The sequence below is a fragment of the Mustela erminea genome, chromosome X (assembly GCF_009829155.1).
Source record: "Mustela erminea isolate mMusErm1 chromosome X, mMusErm1.Pri, whole genome shotgun sequence".
NCBI lineage: Eukaryota > Metazoa > Chordata > Mammalia > Carnivora > Mustelidae > Mustela > Mustela erminea.
This window is the reverse complement of record NC_045635.1, coordinates 43,955,989-43,977,119: the sequence shown is the minus strand read 5'-3', so window position 1 is coordinate 43,977,119 and position 21,131 is coordinate 43,955,989. Positions and strand designations below refer to the sequence as shown.

General features: G+C 36.0%; 1 protein-coding gene across 2 annotated transcripts in view; it reads left to right on the top strand.

Annotated features, from left to right (window-relative positions):
• SHROOM4 (shroom family member 4) overlaps positions 1-21,131 on the top strand; it is a 207,963-nt gene that overhangs the window by 100,090 nt on the left and 86,742 nt on the right. For both annotated transcript variants that reach the window (XM_032331862.1, XM_032331863.1), the window contains exon 2: positions 755-906. In XM_032331862.1, coding sequence (XP_032187753.1) covers positions 755-906 — 152 coding nt within the window. The remainder of the gene's footprint in view (positions 1-754; positions 907-21,131) is intronic.

Sequence of the window (21,131 nt, the reverse complement as noted above, 5' to 3'; positions counted from 1 at the left end):
GAATGCCCTCTGTGTTCCATATCCTAGAAGCACTGTACTAGGCACTTGTTGAAGAGACATAGATATGTGATCAGTTACATTGTTGTACATCCTTTGTATCTTTTGAATTTGCAATTCCACTTACAGAATATTGAGCTGGATGCTCAAGGTCTTCAGAGTCCCCTCCCTTGCTATAATCATCAGAGCTTACATTAATTGAGGACTTAAATGTTTTCAGATATTCCCTATACTGACAACTCTGTGAGGTACGTACTCTTCCCCATCAGGTAACTGAGACACAAAAATGTTAGGTAACTTGCTCAAGGTCACTCAGCTAGGAAGTACTAGAACCACGATTCAAACTCAACTTTACCAGGCTTCAAAGGCTGCCCAAAGATGGGAAAGGACTTGCTAAAGATCATTTTTCTGGAGCCTAGCTCTTCTGGCTCTAATTTGTGTTCACAGTTTGCTATGCCACAGCTGACACTGTCATGTTCCTTCCAAACATCATTCTCATTTAGAAGTTCTTGTCTCCCCAGATGGATATGGATTTCTCCAGAGCAGAGATTCCATTATTTTGGTATTGTTTCCTTCCTTAAGGTTTTGCCCAAGGTAAATACTAGCCTGTGATCAGCTTCTTAGCAGTTTCCTGGAGCCTCCTGGAACCATCCCCCAGTACTACTTATGGCTCTGATATTGGGAGGAACCAGGAAGTAGAATTTTGGGTAAGGAGTCATCTCACCACCTGCTTTTTGTTTTGTTCTCTGCAACACAGATTGAAGATGGGGGCAAGGCAGCCTTGTCCCAGAAGATGAGAACTGGTGATGAGCTGGTGAATATCAATGGCACTCCATTGTATGGCTCCCGCCAGGAGGCCCTCATCCTCATCAAAGGCTCCTTCCGGATCCTCAAGCTGATTGTCAGGAGGTAAGTAAGGTACAGGGAGATTTGTTGCTATAAGGAATAGTGGCCACTGAAACTGCTTGGTTGGTACTAAAACCTCAACAGAGGTATGTCTCTATCTAAACATCATCAAAGAAAGAGGTGTCTCACATGAACAGAATTTTGCAGACAACTGAAGCAGAATGGCGTAAGAGAAAATATCCTTGGTTCAAATCCTACCACTGCTCCCTAGTACCTCTGCACCCTGGTTAAATTTATTTTATGTCTGCAAGACTCAGTCTCCTTATTTGCTACCGAGAGAAGTAAATGATTCCATATACACCAAGGGCATACTTAACCTGGTGTTTTTCTGTCTCCTTCATAACAGGCTGCCTCTGTTCCACCACAGATTTATTTTTTTCAAGTTTTTATTTAAATCAACCACAAGATTTAAAGAGACCTTACTACCAGCCATAGTAGGCATTCTGGAAACTGGCAAACTCTAAGATAAAAACCCTACCCTTAAGGAGAATACAGCCAAATGGGGGAGAAAAGACACACGTGTGACAAATTAGTAATACCTTTTTGAAAAAAAAAAACCAATATAGGGGATTTCACAGGCTGAAGGCTTGTTCAATGTATTGTTCAGACAGAAATTGCTATTAGAATTCAAGAGAAAGAGAGAGTACATCAGAAGAGATTGTTAGGTAAGAGTTCATAGAGGAAGTGGAATTTGAGCTAAAGGGTGGGTAGAATTTGACAAATAAGCCATCAGGAGGAGAAAGGCATTCCAAATAAGTGGAGTGGCCAAAGCAGAAGGAAGGTAAGGACATGTTTGGGCACAGTTGCTCTGCTGCCATTACACATTTGCTTATTGGTGAGCTTTCCTTATGGCTTCTTCCATTTTGCTGCTGTATCTTTGCTCTGTCTTACTGGAGCTCATACTTCACCCTTCTATTTGTTTCCTTTATCCTATACTTGAACCCGAGCTTCACCATCTTAATTAATTTTTACTAGAAAAAAATATTTTTAAAGCATCTTCTCATAATCCTATTTCCCTCCCCCTCTGGCTACTGCCCCATCTTTCTCCTTTTGTTCATACTCAGTCTCTCAAAAGTAGAGTCTATAATCACTGTCTTCATCCTCAATTTAGCTTTCCACCCACTACAGTCTGAATTTGACCTTCAGAACCCCACTGAAACTATTCTGTCAAAAGCTACTATTACTTCTTAATTGTTGAAGTCAGTGGGTTGTTTTCAGTCTTTATCATGTGTGACTAGTATATGGCATTTGCCATTGTTGCTCTGGATTATGTTTTCCTTTGTGAAACTCTCCTTTCTTGCTTCCAAGATACCCCATTTTCTTGTTACTTTCCTACCTCTCTGTTCATTTTTTAAAACCATGTTCCTTTACTACCTGCTCTTTTTCTGATCATCCCCTATGTGTTGGTGTTTTCCCTTGTTCCACTCTTTCTAATTTCATTAATATACCATGGAAAACCTCATTCAGTTCCAGAGTTTCAATTATTTACATGTATCTATGACTATATCTCTTGAGCCCCAGTCTCCTATAGTCAACTTCCCACTGGACATTTATACTTAGATGTCTCAGAACCATTTCAAGCACAATGTGCTCAAAACCTAACATGTCAGCTTTTTCTCCCAAGCTCCTCATCTCAGTGCCTGGGACCACCATGCATTTAGTCAACCAAACCAAAAATACAGAAGCCATCTTTAATTCTTCTGCCATTCTCATGCTCTATATCCAAATGATTTATCTTCAGAGCATATATAAGGGGGAAGGAGTTTTAAGTTAGTAAGGGTGAGCTTACATAGGATCCCATTAATTTATTGGATTACCTGTTGGCACCTAAGATTAAGCCATCCCTGCTCATGAACCTGAATAGGAAGTAACATGTTAAGTAATTCCTTATACAATATATACATTTCCACTGACTCAATCTTGAATCAGTCATAATTTAGGTTTTAAATAAGGCTTCTTGGAGAGGTAGCTTGGTAGTTTTTGCTTTAGATTCAGATTTCTATTCCTATATAATGGCATTGTTGGGATGATTAAATGAGGCAATGTATATAAAATGCCTTTTACTTATGAGGTCTCAAGGAATTTCATTCCTATTCCTTTCCCTGGGGTATAAGAGAAGCACAATTGGAGTAACCAAACATTATTAAACAAGGAGACCATCAGAACTGTAGTGTACTTTCCAGCCTAATCTTCACAGCACCGGATTTGCAGAGAAACCATTAGGGGTGACAAAGCTTTCAACATGAAATACAGGTCCCTGGGAGTTACCAGTTATACAGAAATAGCAGCACTTGGAGGGAATGTAGACACCATCTCTGGTGGCTTCTGAGCCAGTCATAAGAATGAGTGTCATCAGGCTGTCACCTACTCATCCTCCCTTGGTGAGCACCATGTTCTCTTTGTTCCTGCTGTAGCAACATCTGCCCTTACCAGTCACTTAGGAGTAGCTGTAATTATGGCTTTGGAGATAGTAGGGCCCTTTGGTTTTCATGGTGTGGCAGGTCCTATGGCTCCCTGTCTACTCTTTCAACCTACCCCCAGCGCCTATTGGTGGAGGCCCTCAATGACATAATTTATTAGGTGATGCTGCCCTCTTGTGGAAAAGTTAACCTTCGTGTATGGATTACCCCAGGAATGGTATTATCAAGCATTTATTGCCTCTTTCTTAGTCCAAATGGTTCCTCAAATTTATGAAGGAGCTCTTAGCACATAAATGAAATGTGATCCCCTGAAGTTTAATAGTGTTTTATACTAAGATAGACTTGGGTTTCAGCACTGAGGTTTAGGTCTGGACTCCAGTCCTTCGGGATGAATATAATGAGAAAGAAGAACTTTAGAAAATGGCCTAGTCTGAAAAGCCATGCCAGCTCTTTCTCCTATATTGCCTTTTAGATCATGGTCAACCAAGTCAGAAATCTAGGTTTTAACTCTCAATTCTTCTCACTTGCCCCAACCCTCTTCAATCTAAGTAATTCCAAGTCTTAGTCATTCTACTTGCTATACACCTCTCTGCAGCCTTTGTCTTCATCCAATTGCTCATGATTTCTTACCTGGGCTATTGGAAGAGTCTTTTCACTGGATTCTCATCTTCTCATCTCACCTCCTTCTGATCAATCTATTCTCTAGATAAGGCATCTGGTCATGTCATTTATCTATTTGGAAACAAAACGAAACAGGAACGATAACCATACAGTCTTGTTGGTCCCACAAGATTTATTTTATATTGCTAGAACATACAAATTATTTTAAGGATATTATATTCATGAAACATTTTTTACATGCAAATATTTGAAGAAAAGACTGTAATACAAAGAAGAACAACTATAGAAATGTCTATATGGAAGGCTCATACAATTTAAATATGACAGATAAAGTAGAGCAAGAAAATAAGTACTTAGAATATTTAAAAAACACAATTCATCAGATTTAATTAATAACAAAAATTATATTTGATTGACAGTGAATACACCCTCTTTCAAATATTCAGAGAACATTTTTAAAATGATCATATGGTATGCCACAAAGAAAATCTTTGCATACTGTTAGAAGTAGAAATCAGGCTTGCCCTGTTCTCTGATGATAATGTAAAACTTCTACAAATTAGAAACAAATTTAAACAAAAGTCTTCCACTGCTTTAATATTTCAAAACACATTTGTATGCAAGTATTAACCAAAAGAAACACTAGCAGACTAATAAAAAATAACAAAAATGAGATCACAATTTCTCAAAACTTTGAGAGCAATATTCAGAAGTAAATTCATAACCTTAAATATTTCATTATTAAAAATGAAGAATGAAATTACATGATTAAGAATCCAATATAATATGAAGCCAAGGGGTATGTTGTTTTTATAGGGAGATAAATTAAGTAGATAAGCCTCTAGCAAATTTAATTAAGAAAACAAAGATAAATTATAAATAAAATTTAAATGATAAATAGAATAGAACAACAAATACAAAGAGAACTTTTTTAAATTATGGGAAACTACTATAATTGTACCTTAATAAATTTGAAAACCTCAACAAATTTTAAATATCTAATAAAATGTTAAACGCCGTGCATTAGTAAGAAGTTTAAAACAAAATGGGCCTGTAACCGTAGAAACATTGAAAACAATTATCAAAGAGAACTTCCAAAAATACTTTAGGACCAGATGTTTTTTATCAGTGAGTTCCTTCAAATTTTCTAGGAATATCCACGTTGTTATAGAATTGAAAATCCTGTAGAATTATTCACATTGATTTTGAAACTAGCATCATTCTGATACCAATATCTGACAGACTTCCTGGAGGCATTATGGATTAATTTTTAGGAATCCGTTGTGAAAGACTAAATTCACCTCTCTTATGGCAACCTCTTCTTTTAACTTTCTCATACTCCATTCTCTTTATAGCTACTGTTTAATATCATCAAGGCCTTAAGTATTTTCTCCTATTCTTTCAGTCTCTTTTAATCACCATGGCCTATGACTCTCCTTACTCTATGTGCTGAATCTGAGCAACTATACTCATTCATAGTTTTAATTACCACATCTGTGCTCCTAACTTTATCTCTAGTTCTAATCTGTCCCCAAAATTCTTATGTACAGTGGCCTGGTAAAAACCTCCACAGGAAAACTCAACAGTAAATGCAAGCAATGTATATAAATCTGAATTCATTATCTAGCTTATAAAACTCTCTCACTTTCCAGTAGCACTGGGTGGTACTTTCATCCACCTAGCCATTCAAGTGAGAAACCTGAGTCATTTTTTAGTTCTTGCTCTCCTTGTTAAGCCATGTTAATTTTACCTTTTAGACACTTTTAGAATTTATCCTCTTCTCTCCATTTCCACTGCTTTTGCCTGGTTCAGGCCCTCATCATCTCACCCCTGGACTATTTCAGTAGCCTTTCAGCTCTCTCAGATCTATCTGCCAAAGTGTTGCCACAGAGATAAATCAAAAATACAGATTCAATTATATCACTCCCCTGCTGAAAACTTGTCAGTGGCCTTCATTGCCCAGAGGTATGGTAAATAAGACATATTATATCTTCATCCCTACCCTTACCTACAACTTCATCTGGCATTCCTTATATTTTGTGCTAGAATAATACCATTGCCCAAGAATTTCATGCTGTTTATCAATTCTGTGACTGTTCATTCTATGCTTTCTACTTGGAGCATAGTTTCCCCTTTCTTTGCTTAGTTAATGCCTTCATGTTAACATTCTTTAAGACTCTGCTCTGGGATTGATGTTTATAAAGATATTTTCTTTGATGCCTTGGGTTAAGTTAGATGGTCTTCCTCTGGTTCCCACAGAACCATAGAACTCTAGCTTTTATCACCCTGTATAGAAATAATTTGTTTCTGTATTTATCTTCTGCATTAGACTAGACAGGGGTTAGGAAACTTTAGCTCATGGGCTAAATCTAGCCAACAACTGGTTTATGAATGGCCTGCAAGCTATGTATGTTTTTTAAAATATATATTTTTAGTGGTTGGGAAGGGAAAAAGCAAAAGAAAAATAGTACTTCATGACATGTGAAAATTATATGCAAGTCAAATTTCACTGTCCATAAAGTTCTATTGGAAAGAAATTATGCCTATTTATGTACTGTCTATGGCTGCTTTCACACAACAGTACAATAGTTCTGACAGAAACCGTATGACCTGAAAATCCCAAAAGTTATTTTTCTAGCTCTTAGACCAGAAGCATGAGGGAAGGGGCTGCTTTGTGTTCATCATGATATCCGTAGCACCTACTAGATGTTTGGCCTATTGGAAAGATTCAGAATTTTTTATTTACACATCTGATACAGGAAAGTAGAGAATATGAGTAACTGGTTCACTTGGTAGTACATTACTCCAGGTTACCTAGATTGGCAGATGAGATTGCATTTAGTCTTTTATGAGTATGCTCATTTGTGACTCTGTTTTTCAGTAACTGATCAACTCTAAGCACACTGATCAGAAAAAAAATTAATTTTTATCCTGCAAACCTGATGTTTGCATCTTAGACCAACATGAATATGAAAAGGAACTACCATATTTTGGCTATCTGCCAGCTTCCCTAGTTGACTTCATATTGTTGTTGCTATTATACACATGCCATCTACAATTAAATTGTATTTCAAAAGTGAAGAGACTTTGCATGAGGGTGGACAAAGAAGGGGCTAAAACTGTTAAAACTCAATGAAACTGTAAGTATTATGTCATGTATTAATATACCAGGGATATGCTACCCCACAAAAGCCAGTGGGCATGATCCAGTTCTGTGATTGCCCACTTCCACTAAAGCCAGTGAGCATGGACTGGCCCCGCATTCTTGCTCTGCTTTGCTAAACTGTGGGCACTTGTAGTCCACACAGGAAATACTACTTGATCTCCTGGATCTTATGCAGGAGCCTTGCATCTGTAGGCCCAACAGGACTGAAGTAATCAGAGACATAGTTCTTGGCAGGCTAAACTTGGCAGTACCAGTTTGCTGGTACCCTCCAGAAAGGCACTTACACCTTGTTCAGAGCCTTGATTTTTGCATCTTTTACCTAGGGAAGACCTCCACAGTGCTGGCACAGGAGGTCAGCAGGGATTATGACCACAGTCCCACATGACTGTATATATATTTGCATACTTTAAAACCTGCTGCCTGAGGGGCTAGCCTCCAATCAGCCCAAAACTGGGTGCTGATTAAGATGACAGGTCTTGATATACCCTCAACATCTGGGAACTATAAAAAATAAATCAGGCTACTTAGATAATCACAAATATTCCAGAGACAACCAAAACCAAGGGCAAAGTTAAATGATAAAGTTCATCATCTATACTGGCCACTCTTCTAAGGCTGAGAGATGTAGCTTTCTCACCTAATACACAGAAATAAACAGAGAGTTGAACAAATTAAGAAATAGGAAAATATGTTCCCAATAAAAGAATAAGATAAAAACCTCGAAAAGAAACCTTAATAAAACAGAGATAAATAATTTACTTGATAAAGAACTTAAAGTAATGGTCATAAAAATGTTCACCAAGCTTGGGAGAAGAATAGATGCATACAGGGAGACCATCAACAAAGAGATAGAAAATATATGAAAAGAGCTGAAGAATACAATAACTGAATTGAAAAGTATGCTAGAGGAGTTAAATGGCAGACTAGATGGAGCAGAAGAAAGTTTCAGTGATCTGGAAAACAGGGCAGTGGAACTCACCCAGACAGAACAGTGAAAAGAAAAAGAATTTTAGAAAGCGAAGACTGTTTAAAGGACTTACAGGGCAATATCAGGCAGAATAACATTTACATTATAGGAGTTCTGGAAGGAGAAGAGAGAGAGAGAAAAGGGCAGAAAACTTATTTGAACAAATAATGACTTAAGACCTCAACTCAGAGAAGGAAGTAAACATCCAGAAACAGAGAGCCCAGAGAGTTTTAAATAAAATGAACTCAAAAATACCCATACTAAGACACATTATAATGAAAATTTCAAGAATTAAAGTGAGAATCTTAAAAGCAGCAAGAAAAAAACAAAACTTTAACACACAATGGAACCCCTATAAGACCATCAACAGATATTTTAGCAGAAAATTTGCAGATCAGAAGACAGTGGCATGATATATTCAAAGTGCTGAAAGGGAAAAAAAATAACAAAACTTCCAACCACCAATATTCTATCCAGTAAGTTTATCATAGAGAATTGAAGGACAGGTAAAGAGTTTTCCAGACAAGTAAAAGCTAGGGAGTTCATCACCACTAAACTGGCCTTATAAGAAAGGTTAAAGGGACTTCTTTAAGCTGAAAAAGAGGGTACTAATAATTATTAACAAGAAAATGTATGCAAGTAAAAATCTCATTGATAAAGATAAATATACTTGCTCGAGATTCTCTCTCTACCTCTCCCCTTCCCACCTCCCCCTTAGCTTGCACATTTGTACTCTCTCTCTCAAAATAAATAAATAACTAAAATCATTAAACAAGACTAGTCTGGGGTACCTGGGTGTCTCAGTCAGTTAATTGTCCAATCCTTGATTTTGGTTCAGGTCATGATCTTAGGTTTGTAAGTGTAAAACCCACATCAGGCTCTGGGCTGGATCGGGGGTGCTGCTTGAGATTCTCTCTTTCCTCTGCCCCTCCCCTATATGTGTGTTCTCTCTCTAAAATAAATAAACCTTTTTTAAAAAGTCTCAATATGGGTTTATGGACATTGGGGAGGGTATGTGCTTTGGTGAGTGCTGTGAAATGTGTAAATCTGGCGATTCACAGACAAGTACCCCTGGGGATAAAAATATATGTTTATAAAAAATAAAAAATTTAAAAAAAAATTAAAAAAAAAATAAAAAAATTAAAAAAAAGTCTCAATAAATTTAAGATTGAAATCCTATCAAACATCTTTTCTAATAACAATAGTATGAAACCAGAAATCAATGACAAGAAGAAAAGTAGAAAAATCATAAGCATATGTATATTAATATGTTATTGAACAACCAATGGGTCAACGAAAGAATCAAAGGAGAAATTAAAAAAAAAAATCTTGAGACAAATGAAATGGAAATGCAACATAGAAAAATATATGGGATGCAACAAAAGCAGTTGTAAGGGAAATTCATAGAGATATAGGCCTACCTCAAGAAACAAGAAAAATCTCAGATAATCTAAAGCAACTAGAAAAAAGAAGAACAAATAAAAGCTAAAGTTAGGAGAAGGAAGGAAATAATAAAGATCAGAGGGGAAATAAAGACTAAAAATACACTAAGGAAGATCAATGAAACAGAGTTCATTCTTTGAAAAGACAAAATTGACAAACCTTTAGCTAGACTAAGAAAAAAAGGAGGATTTACATAAATAAAATCAGAAATAAAAAGGGTTAAGTTATAATTTATACCACAGAAATACAAAGGTTAATAAAAGACTACAATGAACAATTAGACATCAACAAACTGAACAAACTAGAAGAAATGGGTAAGTCCCTAGAAACACAATCTACCAAGATTGAATCATGAAGAAATACAAAATCTGAAGAGACTGGCTAAAGAGATTGAAACAGTTATATATAAAAACAAAACAAAAAAAAAAAACAAAAAAAAACTCCCAACCAACAAACTCCAGGACCAGATGGCTTCGGTGGTGAATTATACCAAACATTTAACGAAGATTTAATACCTATCTTACTCAGACTCTTAGAAAAATTTTAAAAGGAGGGAATGCATTCAAACTCATTTTATGAGGCAGCATTACCTTGATACCCAAACCAGACAAGGACAGCACACACACACATAAAGATTACAGGCTAATATTCCTGATAAAGATCAATGCCTCAATTCACAACAAAATATTAGCAAACCAAATTCAACAATACATTAAAACGATCATACACCATGATCAAGTGGGATTTATTCTAGGGATGCAAGGATAGTTCAGCAAATCTGAAAATCAATCAATGTAATAAACCACATTAACAAAGTGAAGGGTAAAAATTCTATGATCATCTCAATAGATGCGGAAAAAGCATTTAATAAGATTTGACATCCATTTATAATAAAAACTCTCAACAAAGTGGGTTTAAAGGGAACATACCTCAGCATAATGAAAACTATATACTACAAGCCTACAGCTAACATCATACTTAATGATGAAAAGTATATTCAACATAATACAGGTATCCCTCAGAAATATTGCAGTTTTGAGGACACTGCAACAATGCAAATAAGTCAAGTCAAATGAATTTTTTTTTGGTTTTCCAGTGCATATAAAAATTATGTTTATACTACACTGTAGTCTATCTGGGGTGTACAACAGCATTATGTCTAAAATGATGTACATACCTTAATTAAAAATACATTATTGCTAAAAATGTTAATTATCACCTGAGCTTTCAATGAGTTGAAATATTTTTGCTGGTAGAGTCTTGCCTCAATGTTGATGCCTGCTGACTGATTAGGGTGTTGGTTGCTGAAGGCTGGGGTGGCTGTGACAGTTTTTTAAAATAAAATAACAGTGAAGTATACCATATCTATTGACTCTTCTTCTCAGGAATGATCTATATGTAGCACGAGATGGGTTTGATAATGTTTTACCCACAAAATTTCTTTCAAAATTGGAACCAATCCTCTCAAACTGCTCCTGCATTATCAATTAGATTTATGTAATATTCTAAACATTTTTTGTCTTTTCAACAATCTTCATAGTATCTTCACCAGGAGTAGATTTCATCTCAAGAAACCACTTTATTTGTTCATCCATAAAAAGCAAATCCTTATCCATTCAAGTTTTATCATGAGATCATACCAATTCACTCAACATCTCCAAGCTCCACTTCAAATTCTAACTCTTTTGTTATTTGTACCACATCTGCTGTTACATCCTCCACGTAAGTCTTGACCCCCTCAAAGTCATCCATGAGGGTTGGAATCAACACTTTCCTAACTCCTGTTCATGTTGACATTCTGACCTCTTCCCATCAATCATGAATGTCCTTAATAATATCTAAAATGGTGAATACTTTCCAGAGAGCTTTCAATTTATTTGCCCAGATCCATTAGAGGAATCACTATCTATGACAGCTATAGTCTTACAAAATGTATTTCCTAAATAATAAAACTTGAAAGTTGAAATCACTCCTTAATTCATGGGCTATAAAACGGATTGTGTGAGCAAGCATGAAGATAACAATCTCATTGTGCATGTTTATCAGAGCTCTTCAGTGACCAGGTGCATTGTCAATAAGCAGTAATATTTTTAAAAGGAATCTTTTCTTCTTTTTTCTCATCTCATCTAAACAGTGGGCTTAAAATATTCATTAAGTCATATTGTAAACAGATGTACTGTCATCCAGGCTTTATTTTTCCATTTATAGATCACAGGCAGCCTAGATATAACATAATTCTTGGGGGCCCTAGGATTTTCAGAAAGGTAAATGAACATTGGCTTTAACATAAAGTCAACAGCAATGCCTAGCAAGAGAGTTAGCCTGTCCTTTGGACCTGTGACATCTATCTAGCTATGAAAGTCCTAGATGTCATCTTTCTTTCTGTTGTTTAAATTCAAGCTAGTTAACATACAGTGAAGTATTGGTTTCAGGAATAACATTTAGTAGTTTATCACTTACATATAACACCCAGTGTTCATCCCAACAAGTGCCCTCCTTAATGGCCACCACCCATTTAACATATCCTTCCACCCTTCTCTCCTCCAGCAACCCCTACTTTGTTCTCTATAACTAAGGGTCTCTTACGGTTTGCTTCCCTCTCCGTTTTTGTCTTATTTTTCTATTCCTTCACCTATGTTCATCTGTTTTGTTTCTTAAATTCCACATATGAGTGAAATCATATGGTATTTGTCTTTTCCTGACTGACTTACTTCATTTAACCTAATATACTAGATCCATCTACGTCACTGCAAATGGCAAAATTTCATTTTTGATGGCTGAGTAATAGTCCCTTTTATATACACACCACATCTTCTTTATCCATTCATCTGTTACTGGACATTTGGTCTCTTTTCATAATTTGGCTATTGTTGTTACTGCTACTATAAACATCGGGGTGCATATGCCCCCTCAAATCAGCATTTAGGTATACTTTGGGTAAATACTAGTAGTGCAATTGCTGGATCATAGGGTAATTGAATTTTTAACTTTTGGAGGAAACTCCATGCTGTTTTCCAGAGTAGCTGCACAAGTTTGCATTCCCACCATCAGTGCAAGAGTTCTCCCCTTTCTACGCATCCTCATAAACATCTGTTGTTTTCTGAGTTGTTAATTTTAGTTATACTGAGCTATGAGGTGGTATCTCATTATGGTTTTAATTGGTATTTCCCTGATGATGAGTGACGTTGAGCATCTTTTCATGTGTCTGTTAGCCATTTGGATGTCTTCTTTGGAAAAGTGTCTATCCATGTTTTCTGCTCAATTCTTAACTGGATTATTTATTTTTTGGGGTGTTGATTTTGTTGAGTTCCTTATGGATTCTGGATACTAGCCCTTTATCTGATGTGTCATTTGCAAATATCATCTTTCATTCCATCAGTTGCCTTTTAGTTTTATTGATTAATTCCTTCACTGTGCAGAACCTTTTATCTTGATGAAGCCCTAATATTTCATTTTTGCTTTTCTTTCCCTTGCCTCCAGAGATGTGTCTAGTAAGAATTTGCTGCAGCCATGGACAAAGAGTTTGTTGCCTGTTTTCTCCTCTAGGATTTTGATGGTTTCCTCTCTCACATTTAGTTCTTTCACCCAGTTTGATATTACTTTTGTTTATGGTGTAAGAAAGCAGTCCAGTTTCATTTTTGTGCATGTTACTGTCCAGCTTTCCCAACATCATTTGTTGAAAAGACTGTTTTCCATTGGATATTCTTTCCTGTTTTGTTTAAGATTAGTTGACCATATAGTTGTAGGTCTATTTCTGGGTTCTCTATTCTGTTCCATTGATCTATGTGTCTATTTTTGTGCCAATACCATATTGTCTTGATTACTACAGCTTTGTTAATAAAGTTTGGAATCTGGAATTGTGATGTCTCCCACTTTGCTTTTCTTTTTCAACATTACTTTGGCTATTTGAAGTCTTTTCTAGTTCCATACAAATTTTAAGATTGTTTTTTCTAGCTCTGTGAAAAATGGTGGTGGTATTTTGATAGATATTGCATTGAATGTGCTTTGGTTAGTATAGACATTTGAACAATGTTTGTTCTTCTAATCTATGAGCATGGAATGTTTTTCTAATTTTTTGTGTCTTCTTCTATTTCTTTCATAAGTGTTCTATATTTTTCAGCATACAGATCTTTTACCTCTTTTGTTAGGTTTATTCCTATGTATCTTTTTTGGGAGGGTTCAATTATAAATGGGACTGATACCTTGATTTCTCTTTCTGGTGATTCATTATTAGTGTATGGAAATGCAACAGATTTCTATACATTGATTTTATATCCTGTGACTTTGCTGAATTCATGTATCAGTTCCAGCAACTTTTTGGTGGACTTTTCCAGGTTTTCTACATAGAAATGTTGTCTGCAAAGAGTGAAAGTTTGACTTCTTCCTTGCCGATTTGGATACCTTTTATTTCTTTTTGTTGTCTGATTGCTGAGGCTAGGACTTCCAGTACTATGGTGACAATAGTGGTGAAAGTGGACATCACTGTTGTGCTCCTAACCTTAGGGGAAATGCTCTCAGTTTCCCCATTGAGGATGATATTTGCTATATGTCTTTTATATGTGGCCTTTATGATGTTGAGGTGTGTTCCTTCTATCCCTTTGTTCTTGAGGGTCTTTATAAAGCAAGGATGCTGTATTTTGTCATATGCTTTTTCTACAGCCATTCAGAGGATTATATGGTTCTTATCCTTTTTTTATTAATGTGGTGTATCACATTGGTTGATTTGTGGATATTGAACCACACCTGCATCCCAGGAATAAATCCCACTTGATCATGATGAAAAATCTTTTTAATGTACTATTGGATACAATTAGCTAGTATCTTGTTGAGAATTTTTGCAATCATGTTCTGTTCACACTCTCTCTTTCTTCCTGTTTCAGTTTTGGTAGTTTGTGTTTCTAGGAATTTACCAATTTCTTCCAGATTGATGAATTTGTGGGCACAAGATTGCTCGTAATATTCTCTTATAAATGTATTTCCTTGGTATTGGTTGTGATCTCTTCTCTTTCATTCATGATTTATATTTATTTGGGTCTTTTTTCTTTTCTTTTTGATAAGTCTGGCTAGGCATTTATCAATTTTGTTAATTCTTTTGAAGAACGAGCTCCTAATTTCATTGATATGTTCTATTTTTTTAATGTGTCATTTATTTCTGCTCTAATCTTTATTATTTCCCTTCTTTTCTGGCTTTATGCCTTATTCACTGTTCTTTTTCCACTCCTTTAGGTGTATGGTTAGTTTGTATTTTTGAGACTTTTCTTGTTTCTTGAGAAAAGCCTGTATTGCTATATACTTCCCTCTTATAACCACCTTTGCTGCATCCCAAAGGTTTTAGACTGTTGTGCTTTCATTTTCATTTCCTTCCATGTATTTTTTTTAATTTCTTCTTTAAGCTCCTGGTTAACCCATTCATTCTTTAGTAGGATGTTCTTTTACCTTCTTATATTTGTGGTCTTTCCAAATTTTTCCTTGTGGTTGACTTCAGGTTTCATAGCCTTGTGGTCTGAAAATATGCATGGTATGATCTCAATCTTTTTGTACTTTGAAGGCTGATTTGTGACCCAATATGTCATCTATTCTGGTGAGTTTTCCATATGTACTCAAAAAAATGTGTATTCTCCTGCTTTAGAATAAAATACTCTGAATAGATCTGTTAAGTCTTTCTGGTCCAGTACGTCATTCAAAGCTCTTCTTCCTTGTTGATCTTCTGCTTTGATGATCTGTCCATTGCTGTGAGCAGGGTATTAAAGTCCCCTACTATTCTTAGATGAATATCAATGAGCTTCTTTAAGATTGTTATTAATTGGTTTATATGTTTGGCTGCTCCCAAGCTGGGAACATAAATATTTATAATCGCTAAATCTTCTTGTTGGATAGACCCCTTTATTATGATATGGTGTCTATCTTCAAGTCTTATTACAGTTTTTGGTTTAAAATCAGTTTGCCTGATATAAGTATGGCTACTCCAGCTGTCTTTTGATGTCAATTAATATGTTATATGGTTCTTCATGCCCTCACTTTTAATCTGGAGGTATGTTTGAGTCTACAATGATTCTCCTGTAAGTAGCATATCAATGGTTCTAGTTTTTGTTTTTTAATTCATTCTGATACCCTATGTATTTTGACTGGAGCATTGAGTCCTTTAACATTCAGAGTAATTATTTGTAGATAGGAATTTAGTGCCATCGTATTACCTGTAAAGTTGCTGTTTCTATGGATTGCTTCTGTTCCTTTCTAGTCTGTTGCTTTTTTGGGCTCTTCCTGCTCTATTGTCCTCCTTAATATTTCTTACAGATATGGTTTAGTTTTCACTAGCTCCTTTAGTTTTTGCTTGTTTTGGAAACTTTATCTCCTCTTCTACTCTGAATGACAGAGTAGATGAATAAAGTATTCTTGGATGCATATTTTTCCTGTTCAGCATGTTGAATATATCATGCCACAGCTTTCTGGCCTGATAAGTTTCTGTGGACAGGTCTGCTGCTAACCGTAAGTGTCTACCCTTGTAGGTTAAGGATATTTTGTCTGTAGCTGCTTTCAGAATTCTCTCCTGACTTTGTATTTTGCAAGTTTCACTATGATATGTCTTGGTGTTGACCTGTTTCTGTTGATTTTGAAGGGAGTTCTTTGTGTCTCTTGGACTTGAATGCCTGTTTCCTTCCCCAGATTAGAGAAGTTCTCAGCTATAATTTGTTCAAATAAACCTTCTACCCCTTTTTCCATCTCTTCTTCTGGGACTCCTGTGGTATGGATATTATTACACTTTGTGAAATTGCTGAGTTCCCTAAGTCTATATTCATGATCTAATCATTTTCTTTCCCTCTTCTTTTCAGCTTCATTATTTTCCATAATTTTATCTTCCGTATCACTTATTTGATCCTCTGCTTCTTCCATCCTCGTTGTGATTACATCCAACAGGTTTTACATCTGAGTTACAACATTTTTTATTTTGGTCTGATTAGTTTTGGGGTCTTTTATCTCTGTAGCCTGGGTTTCTCTGGTGTTCTTTATGGTTCTTTCAAGCCCAGCTTATATTCTTATGAATGTTGTTCTAAACTGTGGTTCAGATATATTGTTTATCTGTTTTGAGCAAATCCCTGGCTGTAATTTCTTCTTGAGCTTTCTTTTGGTGAGAATTCCTCCAGCTTGTCATTATGTCTATGTTTCTGTCTTTTGTGTATTATAAAAGCTTATTATGTTTCCTGCTCCTGAGAGAAGTACTATATTAAGAAAGGGCCATAAACTGTCCGGGGCCTGGCACATCAGGTAGTGTTTCTGGTGTGTGTTGTGTGCACTCTGCTGTTGTGTTCTGGCTGTTTTTTCCCACAGGTCAGTCCTCTGTAGAGTTCTTCCTTGCTTGCAGTGGGGTGCTTGGACCTTTAACTAGATGTGTTTTAATTCATTTCTTAAGATAAAATAGATTTAAAAAAAATGTCTGATTCAAGAAATAAAAAAAGGAAAAAGATCAAAAAAAGCAAATAAATTGACAAACAAAAATGTAAAAGCCTGATTCCAAAGAAAAAGAAAGAGAAAAGAAGGAAAGAAAGCTAATCCAAAAAATGAGAAAAGGAAACAAATAAACCAACAAACCAACAAAAAACTATATGCCTGATTCAGATACACACACACACACACACACACATAAAACAAAAGGGGTGCCTGGATGGTTCAATCAATTAAGCACCTGACTCTTGATTTTGGCTTAGGTTATGATCTCAGGGTTGTGAGAACAAGCTCCATGTCAGGCTCCATGCTGTGTATGGAGCATGCTTGAGATTAATATTATCTTTCTTCCTCTTCCTTCACAACAAAAAAATAAAATAAAATAATTTTAAAAATATAAAAATAAAAAAATTAAAAGAGCCTGGTCCTATTTCCACCAGAACTGAAGCTGATGCTTTGGAACACTCAGTGATCAATAGATTTAATACATGCAGGGGACCTGTGTTGGTCTTCTGAGGGAGAAGCCCATTGCACTGGCTCAGTCAGTCCTGCCATGGTAAAGATGCCCCTGACTGGTGCAGGGGGGATGGGTTTGGTGAAAGCGACTCCAGCTTCCACTGGAGGTGCTCAGTTTCTCTCTGTTGGTATGTGGATGGGAGTGTGGGGTGGTGGCAGTAGTGTTGGTGTGTGGATGGGAGGGGGTGGTGGTGGTAGCGGTGGTAGAAAATGGCATTACCCCACTTTCTCATCCCCAGCTTGTCTCATTTCTCAAACATAGCTAGATCAACATCAAATCACCTTGAACAACTAGGAAATTGATCTGAGGACTGAGAAAACTATCTGCACAATTAGGGGAAGAGAACATGGCAGATATGAGGTTTGGAGATACGAATTAGTAGAGACAAAAGCCGTGGTGCCACCAAGGGAAGGGAGCCCTTTCCACAGAGTAGTCAGGGAGAGAAAGAGAGAGTGGGAGAGAGAGCAGTGCATATGGTTTTCAGAAGACACTGTGGTGTGGGATCCCCTGGGTCATACTAGGAGAGAATAGTCCCCTTCTTGGAGTACATTTGGAAGAGGGTATTTTGCCTTTCTAAGGACACAAGGCCTGCTGGGCACAATTGAGAGGCCAATCAACAGCAGGAGACAGAGTGCAGATAGCCTGGTTGCAGCTTTTTGCTGTGCTTCATCATAGACTCCAGGCACCTACAAAGGCATGCAACTGCTTTTCTGGGACATAATAGTATAGCGAGTAGTGCTGTAAGGCCCTCCTCCAGGAAAGGGGAATGGGTAAATGCCTTGCTGGGTCCTTTAAAATTTGGAGTTTTGATTCCAAATTACCAGCCAGAGACAAAACACAGGAGAACTGTGGTGCCAGGTGTGCCAACAGCCTGTGCATAGACAGGTTAAGGGCAGTGATGTGATGAAAGCCCAGGACACAGGAAGAGAGAAAGTTCAATTCTCTGTGAGGTCCTCCTGAACAGCGGCAGCCAAGATCACTGATCACAATTACTATAATAAATATAATAATAATGAAAATGTTTGAAATATTGTAAGAATTACCAAATTGTGACCCAGAGACATGAAGTGAGCAAGTGTTATTGGAAAAATGACACCAATAATCCAGCTCAACACAGAGTTACCATAAACCTTCAATTTGTAAAAAACAAAAACAAAAACAAAAACAATATCCATGAAGCATAATAAAGCAAAGGACAATAAAATGAGACATGCCTGTTTTGGAAGTCTTAACTAGAACAATATGGCAAGAAAAGGAAATAAAAGGCATCTAAATTGGGAAGGAAAAAGTAAAACTGCCACTATTTGTGGAAAACATAAAATAATGTATAGAAAGCCCTAAAGACACACCAAAAAACTGTTGGAACTAAATGAATTCAGTAAAGTTACAGGGTACAAAACCAACATATAAAAAATTGGTTGCAGGGCGCCTGGGTGGCTCAGTGAGTTAAAGCCTCTGCCTTTGGCTCAGGTCATGACCCCAGGGTCCTGGGGTCGAGCCCCACATCGGGCTGTTTTCTCAGCAGGGAGCCTGCTTTCCCCTCTCTGTCTGCCTGCTTCTCTGTCTACTTGTGATCTCTGTCTGTCAAATAAATAAATAAAAATCTTAAAAAAGTGATTGCATTTCTATACACTGACATTGAACAATCAGAAGAAGAAAGAAAACATCTCATTTACAATTACACCAGAAAGAAAAAAATACCTAGGAATAAAGTTTACCTAGGAGGTGAATAAACTCTACACTAAAAATGATAATACATTGATGAAAGAAATCTAAGAAGACCCAAATGAATGGAAAGAAATTCCATGCTTGTAAATTGGAATAATTAACATTGTTAAGATGTCCATTTACCCAAGGAAGTATATAAATGCAGTGTAATCCTATCAAAATTCTAATGATTTTTCCCATGAATAGAAAAAAAAATCCTAAAAGTCCATGGAAACACAAAAGACCCTGAATAGCCAAAACAATAGTGAGAAACAAGAACATAGCTGAAGGCATCACAGGCCTCAATTTTAAAATATATTACAAAGCTATAGTAATCAGAACAGTATGATCCTACCATAGAAACAGAGACATGGATCAGTAGAACAGAACAGAGAGCCCAGAAATAAACCCCCATATATATGGCAAATAAACTTTTGACAGAGGAGCCAAGAATATACAATGGGGAAAAGATAGTCTCTTTAATAAATGATGCTGGGAAAATTGGACATCCACACGCAAAAGAATGAAACTAGACTACTATCTTGCACCATATGCAAAAATTAACTCAAAATGGATTAAAGACTCAAATGTAAACCATAAAAGTCCTAGAAGAAAATATAGGGGGTAATCTCCTTGACATCAGTCTTTGCCTTGATCTTTTAGGTCTAAATCCAAAAGCAAAGGCAACAAAAGCAAATATAAATAAGTGGGATAACATCAAACTAAAAATATTTTGCACAACAGAGGAAACCATCAACAAAATGAAAAGGTAACTTACCGAATGGGAGAAAATATTTGCAAGTTATATATCTGATAAGGGATTTATATATAACATATACAAATAACTCATACAACTAAATAGAAAAACAAGATTCTGATTTTTAAAAAATGGATTGAGGATCTGAGTAGACATTTTTCCAAAGAAGACATACAGATGGCTGACAGGCACATGAAAATTTGCTCAACATCACTAATCATTAGGAAAATACAAATGAAAGCCACAAATAGATATCACCTCACACCTGTTAGAATGACTATTATCAAGAGGCAAGAAATACCAAGTGTTGGTGAGGATGTAGAGAAAAGGAACTCCAGTTCCTTTTTAATGAAAATGTAAATTGGTACAGCCACTATGGAAAACAGCATAGAGGTTTCTCAAAAAATTTAAAATATAACTACCGTATGTTTCAGGAACTCCACTTCTGGGTGCTTACCTAAGGAAAACAAAAACACTAATTTGAAAATATACATTCACCCCTTTGCTTATTGCAGCATTATTTATAATAGTCAACATACAGAAACAACTTAAGTGTCCATAAATGAATGAGTGGAAAAGAACATGTATATATAATATAATACTACTCATCCATAAAAAATAATGAAATCTTGCCATCTGCAACAACATGGAGAGACCCTGAGGGTATTTTGCTAAGTTAAATAAGTTAGACAGAGAAAGACAAATACCATATGATTGTACTTATATGTGGAATCTAAAAAACAAAATAAATGAATAAACAACAACTCATAGGCACAGAGAACAAAATCGTGGTGCCTGGGGGTTGGGAAAAATAAGTAAAGAGGGTCAAGAGGTACAATATTCTAGTTACAAAATCACTAAGTCATGAGGATATAATGCTTTGCATGGTGACCACAGTCAATAATATTGTGTTGCATATTTGAAAGTTGCTAAGAGAATAAATCTTAAATGTTCTCATCATGAGAAGAAAGAACCTTTGTAAATTTGTATGGCGATAAATGGTAACTAGAGTTATTGTGATGATCACTTCTCAGTGTGTACAAATAAAAATGTGTAATACAAGTGAAATTATTATAAATTTAAAATCATTAAAATACAGAAATAATTTAAAAAATTAAATTAAAAATTTAAAAATATATGTATATTTCAGGGATAGGAGGAGTTTCATAGTTGACACGGTTTTATGTTCT